Below are 27,491 nucleotides of genomic sequence, written 5' to 3'. Positions count from 1 at the left end.
TATACTACATACACAAATATACACATACAGACAAATAAGTCCTAACCCACAACAGGTGCTTACACTCCTGTTCCAAACGTGAATCTGCAGCTTAATGTTTGGATGAAATACCTCATTTTCTAGAATAGGCAAAAAAGCATTAAGGGACTGTCCTCAGTGTACTGATCATTTTATAATCAATCTGTATAAATACAGACCTCAGGCCTTCCATAAAAACAGGCCAAAGGTCTAGGATAGGAGCAGGTTGTATGTCCTGTACTGGAGGTTATGATGTATAAAAAAAAAAAAACTAGAAATTTCAAGTAGTATAAGACATGATTTCCAAACAGACAGTACACAATGTTCAGTTGCCATAAATGCAAGAATAATTTGCTACTTCTGTGATATCAAGTAACAAGAGATGTTGAGAATTTGTGTTACTGATACCACAGACAATATATAACAAACTAAGTTCATTTCTACCACTACAGAATCTGTAACAAAATAGAGCTTTTTTGCCACAACTGTCATCTGGTCACATTTCTACCAACAATCACAAAAATGTACAGGATAATAACCATACTGTCATCAAGAACAATCAACTCTCTTTTTAATTAGAAAGAGAAAAGAGAGTATTATATGGAGTAAGGTATCATCAACTGAACGTAAACATATGCAGCATTTACCGGTAATTGGGTGGTTACGGATGGAAATGGATCTACAACAGTCCAATTCATAAGTAATCAAAAAATTGAAGGCAGCATATTTCACTAGCAGTGTATGAAACAATGGCCTACACTGGACTTGAACCATCACACAAAATTAAGGACAAACACAGGACGAACTCACACATGTCTTGGTGTAAAGGGATAGACGGAGTAATCTTACTCCAGAATGCCTGACAAGAAACACTTCTGCTGCAGAAAGCAGGTTACGGGGGTAGGGCAATCCAATGCAATGCAGTTCCACAGAAGTAACAAGTAGGAAATGTAGCTGTAAATAGCAATGCTTAAATGAAGCCCAGCAGTTGTTCCAAAGGCTCTGAACTTTTAGTTATGTACTCACCATAACTTCAGATGTTTGGGATCCATTTCGCCTACATTCTGACTGATGGGTTCGGAGCCGATCCCTCGGCTCCGACTCGGCACGCTTATGCCAAAGAGCGAAGTCTCTTATTGGCTGAGCTTACTATATCCCAGGATGCACCACTACCAGTCCCCCAGATCTAGTTTGTCCGCATACATGCACACATGCAAGCACTGCTTATATAACATCGTCAGAAGAAACAAGATAAAACAGTAGAACTCAAAACCGTTCAATCTCTTCTGATCTCCAAGGCCGGGGGAAGGAGGGTGGGTATTAGGAATGTAGGCGAGATGGATCCCAAACATCTGAAGTTATGGTGAGTACATAACTAAAAGATGTTATGTGATCCTATCTCGCCTACATTCTGACTGATGGGACAGCGTCCCTAGCACCTGAATCCTGGGTGGCTCACTGGAAAACACTCCTGAGTACCGTGGAACCAAATGATGCTCGCCCTTTAGATGCCACATCCAATTTATAGTGGGAAATGAAAGTGTGCGGATTGGACCAAGTAGCCGCAGCACAAATCTCAGAAATAGCGAGCTTGGAATGAAAAGCTATAGAAGTAGCCATAGCTCTGGTAGAGTGAGCTTTGATAGATGTTGTAAGTTGCTTATTCGAAGAGGAATAAGCCTGAATTATACAATCTCTAATCCATTTGGAGATAGTAGCTTTTGTGATGGTTTTACCCAATTTATTGTCTGAGAAGGACACAAACAACTGGTCTGAATTATGAATTTGCTGAGTCCTGTCTAGATAGAAGCGCAATTGCCTGTGAACATCCAATTTATGGAAAGTGTATTCTGCTTCATTGGAGAATTTTGGAAAGAAAACTGGTAGCTCTAGAGATTGTTGGAGACAGAGATTAGAGCAGACCTTCGGGACAAAAGATGGATTAGGCCTAAGTGATACTCTATCCTTGTGAAAAATCAAGTACGGTGGTTTGATAGATAGGGCTTGAAGCTCTGAAACCCTTCTTGCAGAGGTAATTGCCACTAAGAAGGCAGTTTTCCAAGACAGATATTTTAACTCACATGTAGCAGCCGGTTCGAAAGGGGAAGATGTTAAGGCACGAAGCACCAAATCAAGATCCCACGGAGGTGCAGGATGAAAAACTGGGGGTCTTAACAGCCCCGCACCTTTAATGAAAGTTTTGCATAATCTGCTGCTCATCAACGGTGGATCCATGAATTCGTGAAATTTAGAGATAGCTGCAAGTTGGACTTTAATAGTAGAGACTGAAGATCCTTGATTAAACAAGGATGATAAAAATTTTAAAACCTCTGGAATCGGGGCAGTGATAGGGTCTAAGCCCCTGAGTTGAGCCCAGATAGCAAACCTCTTCCACTTACTGAGGTACAATTTCTTAGTGGTGGGTTTGTGGGCTGAAGATAAAATGTGAATAACTTCCGGGTCTAAGGTGTGATTTCTGACTAAAGTCGGAAGTGGAGGAACCAAGCTGTCAACTTCAACGCATGAAGGGACTGGTGTTGTCGTCCCGACTGATGAATTAGCAGATCCGGGGTTATATCCAAAACCCAAGGATCGTCCACCGCATGTTTCTTCAGGTAGGGGAACCATACCTGGTGAGGCCAGTACGGAGCAATTAATATCATTGTGGACCCCAATTGAGAAGCTTTCTGAATGACTTTGGGGAGAAGTGGAACCGGTGGAAAGGCATAAAGTAGCCCTGTTGGCCAAGGTTGTGCTAGAGCATCCGTCGCTGCCTCCCCCTGATGTGGAGTCAAGGAGAAGAACCTTTTGCACTTTGTGTTTTGTGGTGTTGCAAACAGGTCGCAGCACGGCGTCTCCCATCTTCTGAAAACCTGAGCTGCTACTGTTTCGCTCAGGGACCACTCGTGAGGAGAGAGAATTGTCCTGCTTAATCTGTCTGCCAATATATTGGATTTCCTGGAATGTGGGTCGCTACCAAGAAGCGGTTGGTAGCTACAGCCCATTCCCACACCCTCATGGCCTCTCTGCAAAGGGGGTAAGATCTGGTCCCTCCTTGTTTGTTTAGATACCAGACCACCGACATGTTGTCTGTGTGGATAGCGATAACGCCTTGAGGGAGAAACTTGTGGAGAGCCTGTAGGGACAGAAGTACAGCCCTCATCTCCAACACATTGATGTGGAGAAAGGTTTCGTCTGGAAGCCAGGAACCCTGAACTAACCTGCCCAGACAATGCCCCCCCACCCTGTCTGGGAGGCATCCGTCGTCAGGGTGGCCACCGGAGGGGGGATAACAAAAGGTCTTCCCTGATTCAGATTGGACAGGTGAAGCCACCAGCGGAGGTCCCGTTTGCACGTTTCTGTAATCATAATGGGATGATTGAGGGGAAGATTCTGAAAGGACCATTGAGTCGATAATAGCCACTGAAGAATCCTCATGTGCAATCTTGCCAGAGGAACTAGTAGAACCGTGGCAGACATTGATCCTAAAAGTTGCAGGACCATCCTGGCTGGGGCTTTGGATCTTGAAAGCAGGGCTTGAACTTGGCCTTGTAAAGTTTGGATCCTTTCGGTAGGAAGAAAAACGTGCATCAATTTTGAGTCTATCTCTGCTCCTATGAACCTTATGCGCTGAGAGGGCAGCAAGACAGACTTTGACCAATTGAATGTAATTCCCAGGGTAGCACCCAGGGAAAAGGTGGCTTTGAGGTTGTCCATTAGTAGATGACTGGTGGTGGCAGTCAGGAGCCAGTCGTCCAGATAGGGAAACACTTGGAATCCAAGACTCCTCAGGTGAGCAGTTACTACTGCCAAACACTTGGTGAACACCCTGGGGGCTGTGGTGACACCAAAGGGCAGAGCACAAAATTGGAAATGACTGACTCCCAGGCTGAAGCGCAGATACTTCCTGGACGCCCGATGTATCGGTATGTGATAATAGGCGTCCTTGAGATCTATGGAGCACATCCAAACATCCTTCTCCAATAATGGGAGAATGGATTGTAACGTGACCATTCGGAATTTGGATTTCGTGACGGATTGGTTTAGTCTGCTGAGATCCAATATTGGTCTCAGGTCCCCTGTCTTTTTTGGCACTAAAAAGAACCTTGAGTAATTTCCAGATCCGATCTGGTCTGTGGGGACCGGTTGGATGACTCCTTTTTCTAGCAGCTTTAAAGCTTCTGCGGCTGCAATTTCCCTTTGACTGGGTGGTGGGTCCGGGATTTTTTTGGACGGTGGGGGTGAGTGTGTGAAGGGAATGTTGTAACCTCCGGCAATAATCCGAAGCACCCATCTGTCCTGAGTGATTGACTCCCAGGCTTTTAGGTGCTTGGCAAAACGGCACCCGACTGGCTCCGGAGCAGCACAGCCGGGCAATCCCTCATGAAGTGTGGGAGGCTGAAGAGCCACGAAAGGACTCGTGGTCTCCAGAATTGCGGGGCCCTCTGCCGCCTCTGGGACGGCGTCTCCCAGAAAAATTTCCCCGTCCTCTGCCTCTGGAAGCGAATCTTCCTGCTGTTGATGGAAAAACTTGATTTGCGGAACCACATCTTCCCTCCTCCTTTAGCCTTGGGATAAGGCCGAAAGGGAGTGGAATAACGTGCACCTACGGCAGATAAAGTTTTTCCTTCTTGCTCACAGCGGGTAAGAGTGTCTTTAACCTTAGGTCCAAACAGAGAGGACCCATCAAAGGGAGCGTTGGCGAAGGAAGACTTGAAGGCCTCCGCAAAATGACACAAACGGAGCCAGGCTTGTCTCCGTAGAGCCACGCCTGTGCCTGCCGCTCTACCCGCCCCTTCGGCCGCATATGAAATGAGCCTCATGGACGAGTTAGAAATTGAAGCAAGGATAGCCAGCTGAGAGCTAACCGACTGGGCTAGCTGCTCAGGTAGGTTACCCGAGAGGGAATCTGACAGCTCCTTGACCAGATCCCTCTGAAGCCTGGTAAAATGTGCCAAATAATTCAGGGACCTTAAAGTAAAGGCCGCTGAAGTCAGGGTGCGCTTCCGTGCGGTCCATGCTCCTAGACTCCTTATTAGGAGGATGGACGGACGTTGAAGCCTCTGCCACGTCCTGTTGTGTAGCAGATGCCACCACCATGGCATCTACAGCCACGCCTTTGGTCAGGAACTCCTTCTCGGGGGGCAGACAAAATTTTGTTAGGACGAGAAGGGACTGGTTCCACGGTATCTAGATGTTCCCACGCCCTCCGACAAACTAAATCCAGAAGCTCGTCGAGGCGGAGACACCCAGGAGGCGGAGGGCTGAGCCCGAAAGCCCTTGAGAAGCACTGACTCATCAGCAGAGGGGGGTTTGGATACCCAGCCGCCACGATGTTTGAGGATCTCTAAGATGTCTGCAAATGAGACATCATCCGAGGGCGACTTCGGGAACCCTCCGCATCATCAAGATCAGTGTCCGATGTAATAGACTCGGGAGTCCACGTGCTTCCTCTTACACGATCTCTTCCTTGGGGCTCCTCTGAAGACAACTCGAAGAACCCTCAGGAGGAGGGAACCCCAGTGGGGGTAACCTCAGGCCCAGGGCTCCGCTGCCTAAGGACAGGGGAACTGCCAAAGACCCAGTCTCCACGCCCAGGGAAGGTGCCGGTAAAGCCGGAGAGATGGCCGAAGAAGACTTGGCCAAGGCACTCCTCATAGCTCTGAAAGCCAGACCCCCAGAATCCTGGGAGTGTCCGGTCCCCGGAGCCATGACAGCAGACGGAAGTCCCGCAGCCGAAGCACCGAGAGGGAGGCTCGGAACAGACAGCATAGGTCCCGAAACGTCACCCCCGGGTCCAGCCGAAGAAGTCCATGTACCAAACTCGGACCCGAAGGCCGGGGTTGGAGTAAGGGTCGGAGCCGACCCTAAGATCTCTACCGGCTCCGACAGCACCTGCTCCGACGTAGCCGAAGCGGTCGGAGGAGGAATGGCAATGACATGGGCTGTCGGAAACCAACTGGGTCGGAGCCGAAACAAATTTTTGAAAGACTGGGGACTGGAACAGTCTTTGGAGCACCCTGTCTATGTCCGAATCTGACATCCTCGATGACCTAGAGGATACTGAACGGGTTCGAGATGGTCTCCAACGGCCCCAAGGGGCTAGGGGACCGGCTCCGAGGCGACTCGATGACTATCGGCGCCGAAGGAATACCCAAACTAGTTTCCATCGGTGCCGAGGAGGACTTCGGCGCCGAGGAGGAAGTGTCTGAGCGGACAACCTTCATCGGCTCCGAAACCAGTGGAGCCGATGAAGATGACCCGCCTCTCGATGCCCCAGCCATCGGCTCCGAAGCCAGAGGAGTCGAGACTGGTGGCATCGAGGCAGACCGTTCCGACCTCGGCTCCGAAGTCCTTGGAGCCGAAGGAGAGGCCTGCCTATGTTTTTTAGCGGTCGGGTCCGACGGACTGGTCGGAGCCGACGCCCTTTTCTTTTTAGCAGGAGAGGGAGAGGATGCTAAAGCTTCTTCAAAGGAGGGCTTTATAATGCCTTTTAATATGAGCTTATTTTTCCTCTCTTGGAGGACCCTCGAGGAAAAAGCGTGACACACGCTGCAGGACTCCTGCAAATGTTTTGCACCTAAACAATAAACACAGAGAGAGTGATCATCTGTGATAGACATTTTAAAGTTGCACTTGGTGCACTTTTTAAAGCCTGAAGGCCTAGGAACTTGAGACATTCTGGTGAATTAAGCCAAAACACAGTACAAACACTGTAATTAGAAACAAATTTTCTCTGCTTCTTCCTTCTTTTAAAAGAAAGAGAAACTATCAGCAATAGATGGATTCGAAATCCCTAAACAGAAAGGAGTCACCTAACAACCAACAAAAAAAAAAAAAACCGGGAAAGGCCTTTCCACACAAGAGGTACTCCTAGTCAACACTCAACACAAGAATTTACTAAGTAAATTTCTCCAAACGCACTCTAAACACAAGAATAGCTGTTAAAACAGCTTTTTGTTGAAGAATAAAGAGATTCCTGACAGAAAGTTAGTGAAAATAATCACTACTTAGCTCAGCCAGCTCGAGACCACGTCTTCACTTGTTAGCGGCAAACGAAATCTGGGGGACTGGTAGTGGTGCATCCTGGGATATAGTAAGCTCAGCCAATAAGAGACTTCGCTCTTTGGCATAAGCGTGCCGAGTCGGAGCCGAGGGATCGGCTCCGAACCCATCAGTCAGAATGTAGGCGAGATAGGATCACATAACATCCATAATTCAATACCACTCCCATTTCCTTTATGCTGCGGATTCCAGTGGACAGTACTCAAAATGGAGAATGTCTCTTACCCAACACATTCGGCCTGTGGACTGGGTGGCAAAGTGAGAGCTAATCCATTCATCTTATAATACAAGACTACTTCTACATGCACTCAGTTTTCTCTCTCACCTTGGTCTGCTTCTTCTCTGTGGCATACACAATGGAGGTACAACAAACTTCAGCAATCTTTCGTCCCTGTCCATAGAAGGACCAGCAACAAATTTCATCTCCAAGGACATCTTTTAGAAACAAGACTCTTCCATTAAATCTTAAAGATAACTTGTCAAACAATTCTATGTTTTTCAACATATTGTCATCCGAATTGCTGAAATGAAACAGAAAAAAAGTCAGAACTTTACTCCGATAACCCTACATTCATTCAGTAAATCACTAATTTAAAACAATTCTAATATCAGCAATCTAGCTGGCCTAACTCCATGTGCCCAAGCTTTGAAAGGATGAGTCTGGGTTTTAATGCGCTTGTGGTGGACATCTTGCATGTTCATTATGGAAAGACAATGCTACATGAAGCTTACTCAAAAATTAAGCTGGAAGCTCCGGCAACAAGTGATGCTATGTTGTTGTTCAACTCAAAATGTCAAAGTTACCTTAACACTGATTAAATTACTGCAGAATTTATGTTATGACTGGTAAAACAAAATTATCTGAAATACTGGGAATGAAATGCAACTAAAAAAAAACAACTAAGAGCATATTCAGAGAGTTTTAACACCTTTATTACATGATCACTTAAGACATAGGCAAACATATTTATATAAAAGAAAAAAATATCTTGTTCCCAGTTATATACCTTATACATGAAGTATGCTCCTTTGTATAACTATCAGTTGAACATTACATAAATTGCTCAATTCCTGCGTTCGCTTAAACCTCACTCCTCCTCCAGAACATTACACAAAATGTGTTCCCACAATTTTCATTTCTATGTAATTTGCTCCTACCATTTTGTAAAGATCCCCTTTCCAGTTCTTTTATCTCTGTTACAATTCAATACTTCAAATACAGTTTGTTTAGACTTAGATTTCCATTTTCTAGTAATGGTTTTTTTGGCAACCACCAGAATTAAACTTAACACAGCTTTACTATGTTTAGGCAATTCAGATCCTTGTCGCAGCTCAAAAAGTATCTTTTCCTTAGTTACAACCATTTGCTCACCCAGTAGAGTACTCTGTATGGATTAGTGTGTGACAACTCATTACACTCCTAAAACATTTGTTCCCAATTACCTCTCTTTCTTTCTAATCACACCTCCAACATTTATCAACCAGAAGAAAAATTCTTTGGAGTCTGCCTGAAGTTAAAAATACCTATGCGAACACTTCCAAGCAAAAATCATACATTTTCTAGACTCTGTTGCATACCTGGAAGCCATATACATGTCCTTCCAATGTCTCCTTGTAAATTGCTTATCCAATGTCTGTTCCCAATCTTTTATAACCTAACCTCCTCCGACTGATTCTTTCCATTTTTTTTTTAAAGCAGCTTCTATTCTAGTGCTAAAAATTTGGCTGGTGACTCCTTGTTCACCAATACAGTGGGCAAAACCTGGAACTCCCTCCCAAAAGACCTAACCACCATTACCTCTACAACATTATTTAAAAGCAAATTGAAGCCATACCTTAAATCACAGTGGCTATGCCCTTGTTCTAACCCCAACTACCTCTATTTTCTCAACGTACTTATCACCATACCTGTATAAACTAGTTACTTTTCTGTTAACTACTAAAAAAGAGTGTATAAGCTACCTACTTTTTCTGTTAACTACAAAGAGAGTATTCTCTTATATTAAATTTTTATTAGCAAAACATTAGAATGACTAACAATAGCTGAAATGTATCATGATTTTGTTTACAGAAATGCAACAAAATGTAATGAATGGGATGATTATCTGTAAATTTAGCTGTATTTGTAAATGTCAAATATTATAAATGATAGTTGTGTTTTTTTGTTTGTTGGAGCTCTTCTCCTCGGGCCTCCACTGAAAATGGACATATATCCAGTTGGACTAACCCGGTCAACAAATGTAAAATAAATAAATAAATAAATAAACTCTACATGAACAGGTCTTTCACTTAGGGTTGCCTTATCCCTTTCTCTTTGCCTATATTCTGACATAACCCCCTGGCAGGGTAGGCAGTCTCTAGCTTGCAGTCCAAATGTCTTCTTGGCGTCTTTCCATTCTAGTACCTTTCCCTCTATAGTTATTTGTTCCCAACACCTTGGTTCCTTTGCCAGTTTTCTCCAGTAAATTCCAGACCCTCTTGACTATTCTCTGTACCCTAATTGCAATCATCCCCACCGGCAAAATCTCCTTTCTTCATTCTTGTGCTGGCTGTTATTAATATATTCGTAAATTAGCTGAAAGTATACTATCTTTTTTTTTTTTTTAATTTCTCCAAGTCTTTTGAGTTCCTAATACCATGACAGGAATGGACCCCATTCCTAAACCAAAGCACAAAGTTCATGAGATTAATATTTTTTCCATCTTTGATGTCAGCCAGAAGTGCTCTTCACAGCACCTGCAATGTGCCCAGTAATGACTTCTGCAGTTCGTATAGAGTTACATATACTGGTAACATATCTACATAAGATTTCAGATTCTTTTTTTTTTTTTTTTTTTTTTTTTTTTTTATATAAGATCCACTGCTCCTACTACTACCGGAACTGTCTGGTTATCCATCTTCCACATTGCTCTAGTTTCTGCCTGCAAATCCTGATATTTTATCACTTTGTGTCTCTCTGTACGCAAGACACTGTAGTCACTAGGTGTGGTGATTTCAATGATCAGTGCTACTTTTGTCTTCTGTTCATGGACCACTACATCTGCTTTTCTAACATCTATCTTTTGAACTGTTGGTAATAGGTGATCCATTATAATGTAGACTTCATTTTCTGTAATGCTTTGTGGCTCATGTTTCCAGTGTTTTTCCAGCCACTTCAATACCATAATGTCTGCACAATCCCCAGTGCAACAGTCTCGCCACATTATTATGCCTTTCAGTATACAGTTCTTCTGCCATTAGTATGTCACAACCAGCAACGATGTGTGCAACTGTTTCTAATTCTGTTTTACAAAACGTACATTTGTCCGTTTCTCCCACATGTTCAATGGACTTTGAAAACCAACTTGTACATAAACCCACTATCTTGTGCCGCCAATATTAACCCTTCATCTCTTGGTTTGAATTTGCCTCTCATTAACCATTCCTGCGTTTATTCCTCACCAACATGAGGTTCTTCCAGAAGTTTTTTATACTTACAACTATATTTATGCATTTTCCACATTTCTTGCCTTCTCATCTGGTCCTTTACTTTATATTCTTTCTTTTGTCTTTTAGCACACTCAGTTGCTGCCTGATTTTTATGTACTTCTGGTTTGATTTCCATTCCTGCTTGATGCTGATATGCTTCTGCTAGACTAAACAGGGAAGTCATCTTAGATTTATTCTTCTCAGGTTTCAAAATTTTCACTACAGTTAGGTCTTGAGGTCAGCAGGTGTGGAGTACCACGACTGCAAATCTATACATGTATAATCAGTTTCAAGGAGGCCCATCCCTCCTTTGGAACTGGGAATATATAATCTTGATATGCACTGATTTTTATAAATCTGGTGAGCATGAAGCATCCTTCTTGCTTTCCTATCTAATCTGTCAAACACGTTTTGGGGCCAGTCGATCATTCCAAAACTGTAAGTTAGGAGAGGAACAGCAAATTGGTTTATAGCTTGGATTTTATTCTTCGAGGTCAATGTTGTTTTCAGGATTAATTTCAGTCTTCTAAAGTACTCTTTACTAAGTTTATTTCGCATTTGTTAATGGTTTTAGTGTTGATCCTTCATCAGTTCCCAAATATTTATACACTCCCTCTTGCTCAAGTTCTTTTATATCACATTCTTGTCCCAAACTGATGTTTTCTTGGTGCTGCAATTTTCCAGCTTTAAAGGTTGCTTTTGCACATTTATCATGACCAATTGACATTCTAGTATCTCAAAAAGGTTTGACAACTTGCAGTTGCGCTTTCAATTCCTCATCTGATGAGCTACACAGTTTTAAATCATCGACAGAGAGAAAATGAGAAATCTTTACACTTTGTTGTTTTCTAGGAGCCAAATTATAGCCATGGCTTAAGCTAAGTAGACTGCTTAATGGGTTAAGGGCAAGGCAGAACAGCAGCGATGACAGAGTCACCCTGGAATATCCCCTTTGAAATTTTATCCCTGGAATAATAATTTGTCCTTTATCATGGCTCAATTGCAAAGTAGTCTGCCACTGTTTCATGGTCACTGTAATATAGTCGATCAGTGTAAGGTATATCTTATACATTTTTAAGCACTCTTTTATCCATGAATGTGGGATACTATCAAATGCTTTTTTGTAGTCAATCCATGCTACACTTACATTTTTCCCTTTTTTACAGTTCTCTACTATGACTTTATTTAACAAATCCTTTGTTCCATATGACTTTCTTTTATTGCTGCTGCCATAATTGAGTTTTCTTCTAAATAACTATAAACTCTGCATTAATTCTAGTGTATAGTTTACACGTTGTTGGAAGGCAAGTTATTGGTCTATAATTTGTAGGTAGCTTGCAGGTTCACTTAAGCAGGAGCACTGTTTTTCCTGTTACCCCAGTTGGTGTCTGTTTGGGGTGCGCATATAAATAGTACTTACTCATGGCTAAATCTTCATGCAAAGATGTCAATACTTTTAAGCAGAAGTTAGGCACTAGATCTGGGCCTGGGTTATTCCAGTTAGAGGCCTTTCTTAACTTTGTTTCAATCTCTCTGGCTGTTACTTCATCCCATATCATATCCTGTACCTTTAAAAACTTACTCTTTCTTTTACTTCTTCTATCAATTTAGCATCTTTGTTATATTCCACCGGATTTTCCTTTATTTTTATCTGCATATCTTCTACGTTTTTCCACCTGTGCTGAGATTTTTAGTTCATTTGCAATAGTGCACTTAGATCCTGATCTGTTCTAATACTGCACATTGCTTTTATCACGTCTAAGTAGTTTTGTTGATCTGTTTCCTCTTCTATACTCTTAACAGTGAAACTTCTTGTCTTAATTGCTTTATAGTTTTCTCTATTCAGTACTTCCATGATGGTATTATATTTCTCCCCTTTCTTTCCTTCACTACCCTGTGTTCCAACTTTATCAGTTATTAATTTAGCTGCACAGTAATATATCCTGTTTACTTCTGTTACATAGCATGGATCTCTACGGACAGCCCTAATTATTGTGCTCATTTCTTTTATCAAACTTCTGACTTTTTTGTTTTTTATTAAACTTCTGCAGTCTATTTCTTTCACTGATCTTAATAGGTCCATTTCTATTAAGTCAAAGAACTCTTCTCTTAGCTCGTTTCTTCTAAACTGAGGGCACATTTTTTTTTGCTTTCCATTTCCTGCAGGCATTCCATAGAAAGTTCAACTGCATCTTCCTGTGGCACATTCTCTTCAATTTCGTCCTGTGCCATCCGTTGCTCTGTCATATGGGAGCTCACTGGCCTATCACTCCTCAACATTGACTACATCTGTTTCCACAGTTTCCTGTTCCTTCCCTTGCTGTCCAGCTTCAAGTATTCCTTCCCTTGCTGTCCAGCTTCAAGTGAACGTTTATACTGGTTTCCCGTAGAAAGTTCCAAATTATCTTCATATAGCACCTAACCAATTGCTTCCCACTCTACTGGTTTCCCCTCAATTTGGAGGTCCAATTCTCTATCCTATTATGGTGTTTTCTGGATTACATTTTCTACACAATCCTTCATTTTGCAGGTACTCCATGACCTCAGTTTCCATTTCTTTCACTTCTCCATTACTAATCATCTTTTCTACTAAAGTTTTCTATGTCCGGATTTCTTTGCCTGTACTTCTCTTTAAATATCTTTGGTGTTGCTCTTTTTGTACTGATAAGTTTTGCTTTCTCCTTTGCAAAGATAGTATACTATATTAAATCTCTTTCTTTCACATGTCCATATTTCTTCTTCAGATATCTCCTGATCTTTCGGTTTCTCCTTACTTTGGGGACCTGTTCCATTATGCTGTGATGTAATCAGTGTTAGACCTTCTACACCAAATCCTTCACTTCACAGGCACTCTAACTTAATTTTCTATATATTTTTTTTACTTCTACTTTACTTTCTTTTCTATTCTACATTCCCTTTGTGAGTTTTTTTTTATTCTACATTCCCTTTGTGAGTTTTTTTTTGTGAAATCTTCCATGTCTGGATGCCTTTCCCTGTATTTCTCCAAATATCTTTGGGACTGCCATCTTTAATTTAGCTTTCACCTTTGCATAAATACTGCACCGTATCAAATCCCTCTTTCCCCATGTCCATATTTCTTTTTTATAATTTTCAAAAATATCTAGGCTTGGTTGTTTATATTTTCGCACTTACTCAGATGCTACTTTTACCAAAAAGATCAAAGTTTCTTGGTCTATATACTGTTTTTCACAAATTTGTTGTATTAACGAACACACATTTTTCTTTGAAGCTTCTCTTCTGGAAATATTTTTCTTTCCTCTAATTTCTCTCAATCTTTTTGTACATCTTCTGTCTGGAAATTCTGGGCTTTTTGCATAATAGTAACAATACATAACTTCTTTGAAATAGTCCATTTTATCATCTTTATAGCTCTTCTTTGATCTATCAGTTTTGTGAACTGCTACTTCCTTCTACAACAGGGGGGCCATCCTCACCCTTGGCAGGCCTGACCACATTGTAGGAATGTTTCTGTATTTTGAGGATTCTGCACGGTTATTTCTTCCAGTCCTGGCACCAGTGTGCAAACCAGGATTGGGCACTTTTTATCCAGAGTCTTGTGCACCCAGTTTTTTTTTAATTTTTGACCTACTTTTGTCCATGACATATGCTATGCAACTACATCAGTGTAGTCTTGGTGTGATTTTGTGAAAAACAGGGTCCACCTCATGAAGGTGCACACCAAAACTTGAAGACGAATTTCATTTCAGCAAAACTACTTTCCTATGCTTGCTGGCTTCTCTCTCCATTCGGACATCCTGTACGGCTGCTGGTATTCTCCTTAAGGATATGCATCCAAAATCCAACTTTCTCCTTATTTCTTGAATTCCCTGTTTAATCATCATCCCTTTACCCTTTGAGTAATAGCTTTTTGCTTGTGTTACATGAGCCTTAACTGTATAGCTGTAAAATATCCCGTCAAATCGGGTAACCCTAAACCAACTTAATTCTACTGGAAGATTAAACTTATTCCACTTCACCCTTGCCTTCTTCCCCTTCTAGGTAAATTCCTTCAACTGTTTATTATTGCCCACAACTTATCCCCTTGCTTGATAAAAAATATGCCTGACCTGCATAGAAAACTAAAGGGACAAAAAATTAATTGCTTGTATCTTGCTATCCATATCAATAAACAAGAGCTTCCAGTTTCTCAGTTTTTGTATTACCATTTGTTTAGTCTTTTCCCACATATCCCTAGCTACCATACAGAACCACTTTTAATCCATACTCCTAAACACTTCATGTGATGATGTCCCCACAAATAGGTTCATAGGGAACTGCTGAACCAATTCATGTATGGGTACATAATTTACAGCTATAGACTTTGTTTCACCTTCATTAATTTTATATCCCAAAAAGATCTGAAACTCCTTTTCTGATTTTAATCAGCTACAAAAATATAATCTACAAATAAAGCCAACTTTTCTCGATCACACTAATTATATCCTTGAATTTCTGAGTCCTTTATTTTCTTTGCCAATGACTCTAAATATAAAGGAACAAAGGAGGGGGAAGAGAACACCCCTGTTCAGACACAATATATCAGAGAGGAACCCACCCAGTTTAATTCTTACATCCAAGTCCCTCATATATTCCTCTAATTAACCTTATTTTTTTGAAGAAATGCAAATGCTTCCATTGCCCTAACAAAATCCCAACTTACTCTGTCAAATGCTTTCTCTGCATCAAATGCCAAGAACAGTGGTATTTTCTTACATTCTATTAATGTCAAGCATTTGCCTCCCCCCTCCACAAAACTACAATGATCCCTATCAAATCAAGTTTGGCAACATCTTTGCCATTCTTTAAACTATGGACAGCCACTTTATAATCATGATTTAAAATTGAAATGAGTTTATATGAAGCTGGGTCTGTTGGGTCTTTACCTTCTTTAGTCATGACAGCCAAACACAGATTTCTTCCAGGATGTTTGTGCTTCCTTTCCTTTAACAATACAGTTAAACTTCCAGATGTATCACTTTCTTCCCTCCAAGCTTCCAGACTTCCACTGGAATACCATCTGTTCCTGACGACTTTCCTGCAGACTGATTATACAAACATTTTCTCATCTCCTCCTATCTTATTACCGAGCCCCATCTACCTCTAACTTTGACAGACTAATTATTCTATAAATATTTCCTTTTGTGCTCTTTCTTGACTTCCACATTTCTTTGCTTTACATACCAATGTTCATAAATTTTCAAAACATTTCTGAAATATCTCAAATACCTCTACAGGATCTCTGGTTATTTTTCTCATTATAGGCCTCCCAAGTTTAGAAAAAACCCTTTCCACTTCGTTGGCTATGTGGTTGTGCTAAAAGTTTTTGTACTCTGGAGTTAAAAAAAAAAAAAACAGTCTCTCTCTCTCTCTCTCTAGCTATAACTTCTAAAGAAATGTCTGCCTTCTCTAATAACTTAAACAGGTTCCACTATCCATTCCTTAAATTCCTTTCAAGAGGTAGGACGGAAGGCACCAGCATCTCATTTTTACTTAATCTGCATTTTTATATCTTAGTTTGTTGGTGCACAATCTGAAACAGTTATTAGATGTGCGCCAAAGCTTTCAATTAAATAAAAAGTTATGTACCTACCATAACGTTCCATGTTAGTTGTCTTCTTCTCGCCTTCTTTCTTGCTGGATGGGTTCGGAGCCGATCCTCGGCTCAGACTCTGCCAATACTAAAGCTCGAGAGCTAATTCCACCGGCTCGAGGCTCCCCTATATCCCACAATGCTAGGCGGTAACTACTCAGATCTCGTTTGATAGCTAAACCAAGCAGTTCTGGTCTCCACAGTATGGAGAAAAAAGGACCCACCTCTATATAAACCTGAATGTAAGCTACCACAAACATAAAAGGGGGAATAGAGGTGGTAGAACATGTGGGAAGGAAAATTCCAAAGGAAGATCCCAAAATTTCCTATCGGTCTGTCCAGGCTAGGGGGAAGGAGGGTGGGACGCAAGAAAGAAGGCGAGAAGAAGACAACTAACATGGAACGTTATGGTAGGTACATAACTTCTTAATGTTAAGTTGTCAATTTCGCCTTCATTCTTGCTGGATGGGACCGCGTCCCTAGCACCTTATTCCGGGTGGCCTATCGGAACAGACTCTTGAGAACAGTGGAACCAAAGTTGGCACGGTTTCTGGAGGCCATATCCAATTTGTAATGTAAAATGAAGGTATGAGGAGAAGCCCAAGTGGCTGCTGCACAAATGGAATCTATTGGCAGCCTGTCCTGAAAAGCTACAGATGTAGCTAATGCCCTAGTTGAATGAGCTCTAGGTCTTGAAGGCAGTTTTTGATGTCTGATTTCATAGATGAAGGTAATTATAGAGGTAAGCCATCTTGAAAGGGACACTTTAGTAACTGGAAGGCCCAATTTCCCTTATGCATAAGACAGGAAAAGCTGATCAGATTTCCTGAACTGTTTAGTCCTGTCTAAATAATATCTAAGTTGGCGGTGAACATCTAGAAAATGTAACTTTTGTTCCGACCTGTTGGAATAGTCAGGGAAGAAGATGGGGAGATCAATCGTTTGGTTCAGGTTTGTCTGAGAGGAAATCTTAGGTAAGAAGGACGGATTAGTCCGGAAGGACACCCTATCTTTGTGGAAAACTAAGTAAGGAGGACGACTGCACAGAGCATAAAGTTCAGATACCCTTCTAGCTGAAGTTATGGCTACTAGAAAAAGTGTTTTCCATGAGAGCAACTTAAGAGGGCATGAAGCCGCTGGTTCGAAAGGGGGGGGGGGGATCAAGGATGCCAGAACCAAATTCAAGTCCCATTGAGGTGGGGATCTTTGATTGGGGGCTTGAGCAGAAAAACACCTCTTAAAAAGGCTTTGCAGAGCTTATGGGACATGATACTGGAGTCTGAGACACCTACATGAAAATTAGATATAGCAGCTAGTTGTACTCTAATGGTAGATGAAGAAGAGCCTAAATGAAAGAGCTCTGCCAGAAAGTCTAGGATAGACTGGATAGGTGCAGTGAAGGGATCTATATTTTTTGATGCTGCCCAGAAGGAAAAACGTTTCCACTTACTATTATAAATCTTCCTGGTAGAAGATTTGTGAGAGGCTATCAGGATGTTTCAGACCGAATGAGAGATTAAGGGAAGCCTGGCTAGGGTAGGAATTGGAGAAACCATGCTGTGAGGTTGAGAGAATGAAGGGAGTGGTGCAGCTGGCCCGACTGGTGGGTCAACAGATCTGGCACCGGGTCCAGATGCCAAGGCTGCTCCAACAGGTAATGATGGAGGAACGGAAACCATATCTGTCGAGGCCAGTAAGGGACAATGAGGATCATTGCAACTCTCAAGGCGATAGCTTTCTGAATTAATTGAGATATCAGTGGAAAAGCATTCAGAAGTCCCCGGGGCCAATCGTGGACTAGAGCGTCTCTGGTGGGATGGCCTGGTAACGGGAAGAGAGTGAAGAAGTCATGACACTTGCTGTTTTGGGGAGTAGCAAAAAGATCGCAGCAAGGCTGGCCCCCATCTTTGGAAGACTTCTTCCAGCACTGATTTCTTTAGAGACCACTCGTGGGGCATGAGAATGGCCCTGCTCAACTTGTCCGCAATCACGTTGGACTTCCCTGGAATGTGCATTGCTATCAGAAAACGCTGAGAAGAAATCGCCCACTGCCAAAGTCTGAGTGCCTCTTGACATAAGGGGTAGGATCTGGTTCCGCCCAGTTTGTTGATGTACCGCACTACGGACATGTTGTCCGTCTGAATTGCAATAGTCCCTGTGGGAAGAGAGTCCTGAAGGGCTTGCAACGCTAAAAGCACTGCTCTCATCTCCAAGACATTTATGTGCAAGTGGCACTCGAAAGGTTGCCACGTGCCCTGGACTGTCCTGCCCTGATAATGCCCCCCCCACCCGATCAGGGAGGCGTCCGTTGTCACCGTGGCGACTGGGGGGGGGGATGAAAGGTCTGCCCTGGAGAACTTGAGGTGATGTGATCCACCAAGACAGGTGATTCTTGCATGATTGAGTTATTAATATGATGTGAGACATCGGGAGCTGTTGGAAGGACCATTGAGTAAACAGCATCCATTGGAGGATCCTCATGTGGAAACGAGCTAAGGGAGAAGGGTGATAGTAGCTGCCATGAGTCCTAATACCTTCAAGACTACCCTGGCTCTGACCTTGTTGCATTGTAATAGAAGGTAAACTTGTTTGCGGATATCTAACACTCTTTGCTCTGCAAGTCTGGCGGAAAGATTGAGTGTGTCTAAGGTGGCGCCTATAAAGGTAATAGATTGACAAGGCGACAAGGCAGATTTTTCAAAATTTATTGAAATGCCTAGCGCTTGGCAAGTTCGGATGGTGAAGTCTCTGGATAGAAGCAGTTGATGTCTGGTGGTGGCCGTAAGGAGCCAGTCATCTAAATATGGAAACACCTGGAATCCTTGACGTCTCAAGTGAGCCGCGACCACTGCCATGCATTTGGTAAACACTCGGGGGGCTGTAGTGAGACCAAAGGGCAGGGCTCTGAACTGGTAGTGACTGGCTCCCAGCCTGAAGCGGAGAAACCTCCTGGAGCGTCTGTGCATTTTGATATGGTAGTACGCATCCTGAAGGTCTATCGAGCACATCCAATTGTCCTGACCCAAGAAGGGTAGAATGGACTGTAGCGTGACCATCCGGAATTTTGTTTTTTTGATATAATTGTTTAACTTGCCGAGATCCAGTATAGGTCTCCAGTCCCCTGTTTTATTTGGTACCAAAAAGAATTGAGTAGATTCCGGATCCTTGCTGGTCTGCTGGGACTGATTGGATAGCTCTTTTTGATAGCAGCTTTGATATTTCTAGTGCTGCTTGTTCCCTTAGACTGGGTGGAACGTCTGGAAGGGATTGGAACGTCTGGAAGGGATCCTTTGGGTTAGGATGGGATGTGAATAAAGGGAATTTTGTAACCCTCGGATATGATTGACTGTACCCATTTGTCTTGGGTGAGGGAAAGCCAGGCTTTTGGGTACAGTGATAATCTTCCCCCGACTGCCTCCGAAGGTGGACAGCCAGGCAGCTCCTCAGGGATGCTGAAAGGGTTTATCAGAGAAAGTTTCTCTGCTACCCTGGTTTTGCGGACCTCCTCTGCCTCTAGGGCGGCGTCTATTGTTATTCCCCCCTCTGCCTCTAGAGGGGAATCGACCTTGTGCATCAGATGAGACTCCCTGAGGTTTGCGGAACCACATTTTTCCTCCCCTCTGACCTTTTGGATAAGGTCTAGAAGGGGTAGAAAAACGGACTCCCACGGCAGAGAGAGTCTTACCTTCCACCTCGCACCTAGTCAATGTATCCTTCACCTGAGGACCAAACAAAGTTGAGCCATCAAAGGGGGAATTGGTGAAGGACACCTTGAAAGGGTCCGCAAAATTGCAAAGCCGCATCCAGGTGTGACATCGTAAAGCTACACCTGTGCCTGCGGCCCTACTCGCCCCATCAGCAGCATATGAGATAAGCCGCATGGAGAAGTTAACAATCGAATTCAGGGTTGCCAACTGGGAGTTCATTTTGTCTTGGAACCCCTCAGCTGTTGGATCCTGTATAGCCTCACCCATATCTTTGAGCAAATCTCTCTGGAGACGGGTGAAGTGACACAAATAGTTCAGCGACTGCATTGAAAAGGTCGCTGATGAAAACATCCGCTTACCGTACCTGTCCATGGTCCTAGACTCCTTATTAGGAGGATGGACAGGTACCGAAGGATCGGCTAACTCCTTCTTAGTGGCTGCGGCCACCACCATGGCATCAACAGAGACACCTTTAGATAGAAACTCTTTCTCCTTAGGGGCAGTAATAAATTTTGACGGCCTCCTTGGGGTAGGTTCCACTGAATCAGGGGCCGTCCAAGCCTTCCTTGCCACCACTTCCATAAGGGGGTCAAAGGGAGGGGACACACAGGAGGTGGGAAGGGCGAGAGCCAAATGCCTCAAGGTAAACTGACTCTGCCTCTGAAGGGTTAAGGGCGGGCCAGTTCCCCGTTTCAGGATTTCAAGGAGGTCAGCAAAGGAGACATCCTCAGAGGGGGACCGAGGGGAACCTTCAGATTCCTCCAAGTCAGTGTAAGAGGTGATAGACTCAGTGGAGTCATTGTGCTTCCTCTTGCACTGTCTCTATCGAGGGGGTTCTCCTACCGGATCAGGAGAGGCCTCGGAAGAGGAGGAAATTCCCAATGGGGAAACCTGAGGAGCTGGCTCTCTGTGGTCTGATACAAGGGGATGGGTAGAAATCACCGCAGGCACTGAAGAGGGAGGAGCTGACGGAGCCAACTGTGGGGTAGACACTGGGTCTAGCACGCTCCGCATGACCTCGAAGGCACCCCTATCAGGCAAGGCCAGAGGTCCCCGCTCCGAGGAGACAAGGACCCCCCCCGGCACCGACAGGGATGGCTCCGAGGCCCGATGTCGGAGCCGAACTCACCAGAGCAGACGCTCCGAGAGGGAGAACGGGGTCGGACAAGGGTCCGATGCCACTCGCCCCCTCGGAGCCGACGAGGGAAGCTCGGCGCCGAGATCCCTCCAATGAGGAAATCGGAGCAGACGACTGAGCCGAAAGGGAAGGTATCGGCTCCGAAGCACCAACAGCTACGGCTCCGATGAGCCCCGGCTCCGAACTCAAAGGAGTCAGAGGAGGAATAAAATCAGGGATGGAAATAGCCGCTGACTGCTGAGTAGGGCTATGCAGCATTTGGGCCAGTGCCTCGGACTTGAGAAGTCTACTCACCACCCTTTGTAAATCATGGACGGACAGCCTGGAGGACCGAGAGGAATGAGACCTATGGCTCCGTTCCGATAGAAGAGGAGATCCCGGAGCCGAATGGATGGAGCCGATGGAAGGGGACCTAGACCTCTTCTTTGAAGGTGGCTCTGATAAGCCTATCGGAGCCAACTGAGTCTTGTCAACCTCGGCTCCAGCCGGAGCCGAGGTGATGGTATGAGATTTGGAAACATCGGCTCCAGCTGGAGCCGATGTCGAAACCGTTTTAATGCTTCCAGGGGACGGCTCTGAAACTGGAGCAGACGGTCTGGAAGTCTTAGAAGGCTTCCCCGACGCAGACTGGGTCAGGGGGCCTTCAGGCTTTAACAAGCCACGTAGAATCAACTTATTTTTGCGTTCCTGCAGGACTCTAGGGCTGAATGCATGGCACACAGCACATGAGTCCTGCAGGTGCAAAGGTCCCAGGCAATATACACAAGTGTGACCGTCTGTCAGAGACATTTTCTGACAGCACGAATCACACTTCTTGAAGCCTGAGACCTTGGGAGTCTTTACACATCCTAAGAGCTGAGTGAAGAAAAACACAAACACAACACACAGACACACCCTTAACCAAAATAAAAATCCAGTCACACTGAAGGACTAGGGGAAGGAGAGGGAGAGGGCCAAAGGCCTAAAAGTTAAGAAGGGAATAAAAAGGGGATTCTAACACAAGAGGAGACCCGATTTAAACTAATGGAATACTTTAAATAAAAACTATACTAAATGGAAAAAAATAGGGGTTGAAATTGAAGTTTCTGAACAAGAAAACTTACTAACCTGCCAGAGCCGATAGAAGCACCACCTCGTCAGCTAAGCGGCAAACGAGATCCGAGTAGTTACCGCCTAGCATTGTGGGATATAGGGGAGCCTCGAGCCAGTGGAATTAGCTCTCGAGCTTTAGTATTGGCCGAGTCGGAGCCGAGGATCGGCTCCGAACCCATCCAGCAAGAATGAAGGCGAGATTGACAACTTAACATTGCACGTTTCCGTGAAATGTGATTTTTGTCTAGTCTATCCCAGTAACTGTACCTTGGGGAATAATATGTAAATACTTGGGGAGTTCCCTCTACTGAATTCACATCTTCCATACCAAATATTTTCATAAATTTCTTTATAAATATATCCTCTTTGGTTCTCTTTTCCCTTCTAGATATCTCAAATACATCTTCACTGTTGCAAATTAAGTTCCAGTCTTCACCTACAAGTAATATTCTCTGCTGAAAGCGGATTATTTTTCCCAAAATTTTAAGCTCCACAACAGCAGTTTTAAGTGGAATATAAATACATGCCAGCATAATCCTCCTCCCTAGCCAGTAGTCCCTTACTGCCACAAATGTACCATTATCTTTATTTTCCTCTTCTACCACTACTGGAGCTCCTCTAGCAATGATCATTACATCCTTATCCCTTGGTCTCGGACATTCTGCTGAATATCCATCCCAAAATCCTTTTTTTCAATTTAATGTGCTAATTTCTTTCTAAATGCGTCTCCTGCAGCATTGCCATTTGCACACTGCATTTCTTAATATAATTCAATACTCTTCTTTCGGTCTATACCTGTGAGGCCATTTATGTTCCAAAACAATATAGCCAGAGTAGCAATTATGACAACTTGTTATTCCCAACCTATCATATAGGACTTTTTTTTAAATATCTATTTGCAACTTTTGTTACTTACACACACCAATGCTTGGAAGGTTGAACTTTTATACAGTTGTTTGTCATTGCCATTTGAACCTATGTCACATTTTTCAAAACTTTTGTTGTAATGAAAACCTTCAACCAAAAACCCAAACATGCCTCCTAACACCCCCATAACATAGCAATGTAAAATAAATAAACAAAACTATGTACATCATCAAACAATGAAGTTTAACCCTCCTGATAGGAGCAATTGTCCCAAACAGACAGCTGCACTCACAGGCATTACCTAACTTTGTCACAATTTTGCCAGGATCAACTCTTTCTGCTGGCATGACTGCATCTTTACTAATACAAATATTGGTTAATTTTCTCATGGCCAGGTTTGGAGCATACATTCTATGCTCCTTTTCAGTTCACAAACCCTGCTGTGGAACACCAGTCCATTTGCTTATTTGTACTTTCATAACATTAAGTTTGTTCCTTCCACTTTCTCCCATACAGCAGAAAATCTAAAGTTTTCTCTGTGTGTTCTCTAGTAGAGCAGAAAATTTCAGGTTTTCTCTGTGCACTCAGTCTTCTGTCATTTTCTGGAACAGGTCTTCTTGAGAAGTGTCATACTCGGCAAACTTTTTCTTCATTTCAACCTTTAATTTCTGCAGTTTTATCAGTTCACCTAATAGCTGCTTAAAGCTTCTTCCACACTTTCGTTATTTGAGCGGATATATTTAATCAGCACTGACTACATTTGATTTAATTTTTCCACTAAAGTACTGGAAACCATCTTTTGTACTACAGCTGAAGCATAACTGCAGGATTTGCCCCAGCCAGCATTTTGTCGTCACTTTTTCTAGTTGATTTTGTTATTGATGGGACAGCATCTGTAGCACCATTTTTCCTGGGTGGCTCATGAGAGAACATTCTTCAGAATAGTGGACCCACAGGAGACCCTGTCCCTGATGGCCAAATCCACTTTGTAATCCGTGCTAAATGTAGGAAGCCTTGACCATGTTGCTGCTGCATAAATGGTATTTATAGGTAATTTTTGCACAAAATACATAAGAGGTTCAAACAGCTCTAGTAGAATGAGCTCTTATTTTGCCTGGCAGCTGTTTGTTTACTGACTGATAAGTGAAAGAGATGCAGTCTGACCACCATTTGGATAGAGTAGTATTCACTAATGAAGCACCTTTTTTGCAGTCTGAAAAAGATACAAAGCTGGTCAGTCTTTCTGAATTCTTTTGTTCTGTGTAAACAGAAATGTAACCGTCTATGAACATCAAGTTGGTGTAACATGTACTCTGCCTTACTACCATACTTAGAAAAAAAACTGGTAGGTCTACGGATTAATTTAAGTTGGATTCTGAACATACTTTTGGTAAAAACGAAGGGTTTGTGTGGAGTGAGATTCTGTCATTGTAGAACAGCATATTTGGGGGTTTGTGCGGAGTGAGATTCTGTCATTGTGGAACAGCATATTCGGGGGTTTGACAGATAATGTTTGTAACTCTGAAATCCTCCTAACTGAAGTGCTGGACACTAGGAAAATAGTCTTCCAAGTTATGAACTTTAAGTCACATGATGATGCAGATTCAAAGGGGGGGGAGAATTGCACAGGATAAGATGAAATTTAGGTTCCATGGTGGAAGGGGTGGTTTAATGGGTGGTCTCAACAGGTTAGTGCCTCTCAGGAAAGCTTTACAAAGTTTGTGGGACATATTTGGTCCTCCGCCCTCAAAATGAAAGTTTGAGATTGCTGCTAAATGAACTCTAATAGTAGCTGCAGCTGCTCCCTCATTAAAAAGTTTCGTTAAGTATTCCAGAATGGAAGATATAGGTGCTGAATAAGGGTCAATATGATTCGCTAAGGCCCTGACTGAAAATTGTTTCCATTTACTAACATATAATCTTCTTGTAAACATCTTGTGAGAAGAAATCAGGATATGTAGGGTGAAAAGTTTTGTAGCCTGGCTATGTTTGGAATTGGAGCAGCAAAGCTGTCAACTTGAGGGTCTGAAGAGATGGATGGGGAGCTCCCGACGAATGGGTCAAAAGATCCAGAATACAAGGCTCCTCCTGAAGATGAGGGCACAAGAAGGGGAAGGGCTATCAGTATTAAGGTCCTTCCCAATGTGCTGGCTTTCTGACGAACTTTGGGTATCAATGGAAAAGGAGGGAAAATGTAGAGAACGCCCTGAGGCCAACCATGCACAAGTGCATCACTTGGGGATTCCCCAAAGGGCGGATGAGGGCAAAGTAGCTGCTGCATTTTGTGTTCATGGAGGTGGCAAAAAGATTGCAGCAAGGCTGGCCCCATCTTCAGAAAATCATTTCTGCTATTTCTTGTTTCAGGAACCACTTGTGGGGCATCAGAATTGCTCTGCTGAGTTTGTCTGCTATCAAGACGGATTTCCCCAGGATGTGCGTTGCTACCAGAAAGCGTTGGGAGGAAGCTGCCCAATGCCATACACTCAGAGCCTCTCAACAAAGGGGGTAGGATCTGGTTCCTCCTCATTTGTTTACATAGCATACAACTGACATATTGTCTGTTTGGATTGCAATCGCTCCTACTGGAAGCGAGTCTTGGAATGCCTGCAATGCCATAAGCACCACTCTTCATCTCTAGGAGACTGATGTGCAAGTGGGCCTTGTGATCCTGCCAAGTGCTTTGGGGTGTTCTTCCCTGATAATGCCCCCCCAACCCTATCTGGAAAGCATTCGTGGTCACTGTGGCTAGTGGAGATGGGAGAACAAAGGGTCGACCTAAAGTCTATTGATCGGAATGGAGCCACAACGAAAGTCTCTCCTGCAAGATTCTGTTAACATTATCTGGTGCAACATTGGAAGTTCCTGCATGGACCACTGGGTGAAGAGAAGCCACTGAAGAATTCGTATGTGCAGCCATGCTAAGGGGATTACATTTACTGCTTCTGCCATGGTGCCTAGTACTTTCAGAATTGTCCTCGCTTGAATGTTTCTTTTGAAGAGAAGGTCTAGAGCCTGGGCTCGAAGGGCCTGTACTCTCTCTGGTGGAAGATTTACCATCATAGTCATGGTATCTAAATTTGCGCCTATAAAAACGATATGCTGAGATGGCAATAAGGAAGATTTTTTGTAGTTTACTGTAACCCCTAAACGAGCACAGGGTTTCAAGATGGTGTCCTTTGCTTTCGTTAGTAGATGCTTGGTGGTGGCAGTAAGGAGCCTGTCGTTTAGGTATGGAAACGCTCTGAATCCTAAACGTCTAAGGTGAGTCGTAACTACTGCCATGCATTTGAACACTCTGGGAGCTGCAGTGAGAGCAAAGGGCAGAGCTCTGAATTAGCAGTGACTGGCTTCCCAGCCGAAAGCGCAGATGACCCCTGGATGGCCTATCCATTTTTATACAGTAGTACGGATCCTGGAGGGCTACAGAGCACATCCAATTGTCTTTTCCCAGAAAGGGAATTATCAACTGCAGTGTACCCATCCAAAACTATCTTTTTTACAGATTTGTTCAGTGTGCTGAGATCCAGTATGGGTCTCCAGTCCCCTGTTTTCTTTGGAACTAAAAAGAACCTTGAGTAAGTCCCGGATCCTATCTGGTTTGCGGGGACTGGTTGTCTGACTCTCTTTTCTAGCAACTTGTGAATTTCTATGGTTGTTTATTTCCTGTGACTGGGTGGAACGTCCGGAATACTTTTCATTTGTGGGACTGGCATGGAAAATGGTATAGAGTAACCTCTGGATATGATACTTTGTACCCATCTGTCTTATTTTTATTTTTAGCCAGGCATCTGGGTACAAAGATAATTGACCTCCGACTGCCTCCAGAGAGGGACAGATGGGCTTCCTTTCAGGAGCACTGAAAAAGCTTACCAAAGAAGGATTCTCTGTCTCCCTGGTTCTGTGGACCCCCCTCTGCTGTGTGGTTGGTGGATTCCATTATTACTACCCCCTCTGCCCCAGGGGGAAGGCTCACTGTGTGTCTGGAAAAACTCTGGGATTTGCAAAACCACATTTTTTCTCTCTTTTGACCTTTTGGATAGGGTCTAGAAGGTGTGGAAACACAGACTCCGATGGCAGAGAGAGTTTTCCCTTCCTGTTCACATCTGGTTAGTGTTTCTTTGACTTTACTTCTGAACAAGGACAAGCTGTCGAAGGGGGATGTTAAAGGATGACTTGAAGGGTTCTGCAAAGTTACAAAAGAGCATCCAGGAATGACTCCTAAGGGGAATTCCTGATTCCACTGATCTACTCGCTCCATCGCCTGCATAAGAAACGAGCCTCATGGAGGAGTTCACTACTGAATTAAGGGTGGAGAGCTGGGAGGACACTATCTGCTATCCCAGCAGCTACTGAACCCTGGAGAGTGTCTCCAAGTTTCTTCAGGAGATCTCTCTCTATAGCCTAGTGAAATGCGTAAGATAATTCAGGGACCAGAGTGTGACAGGATGACCTTTTAGAAATCTTTCCCGATTTAGGAGTTGGGAGAAATGGACTTTTTCGGAGTGCTTTGACCCTGTTCTAAGGC

The 27,491-nt window shown here is 43.4% G+C and overlaps 1 protein-coding gene across 1 annotated transcript in view; it reads right to left on the bottom strand.

Moving 5' to 3' along the window:
* Nucleotides 1-27,491, bottom strand: part of KCTD10 (potassium channel tetramerization domain containing 10) — a 351,521-nt gene that overhangs the window by 94,587 nt on the left and 229,443 nt on the right. Inside the window, exon 6 of the mRNA XM_044068512.1 lies at nucleotides 7,409-7,604. Within this exon, the coding sequence (XP_043924447.1) occupies nucleotides 7,409-7,604 (196 nt within the window). The remainder of the gene's footprint in view (nucleotides 1-7,408; nucleotides 7,605-27,491) is intronic.

Source organism: Protopterus annectens, chromosome 4.part0 (assembly GCF_019279795.1).
Source record: "Protopterus annectens isolate FY-2018-M chromosome 4.part0, PAN1.0, whole genome shotgun sequence".
Taxonomy (NCBI): domain Eukaryota; kingdom Metazoa; phylum Chordata; order Ceratodontiformes; family Protopteridae; genus Protopterus; species Protopterus annectens.
The sequence above is the reverse complement of the archived record's forward strand: the minus strand, read 5'-3'. Positions and strand labels throughout refer to the sequence as shown.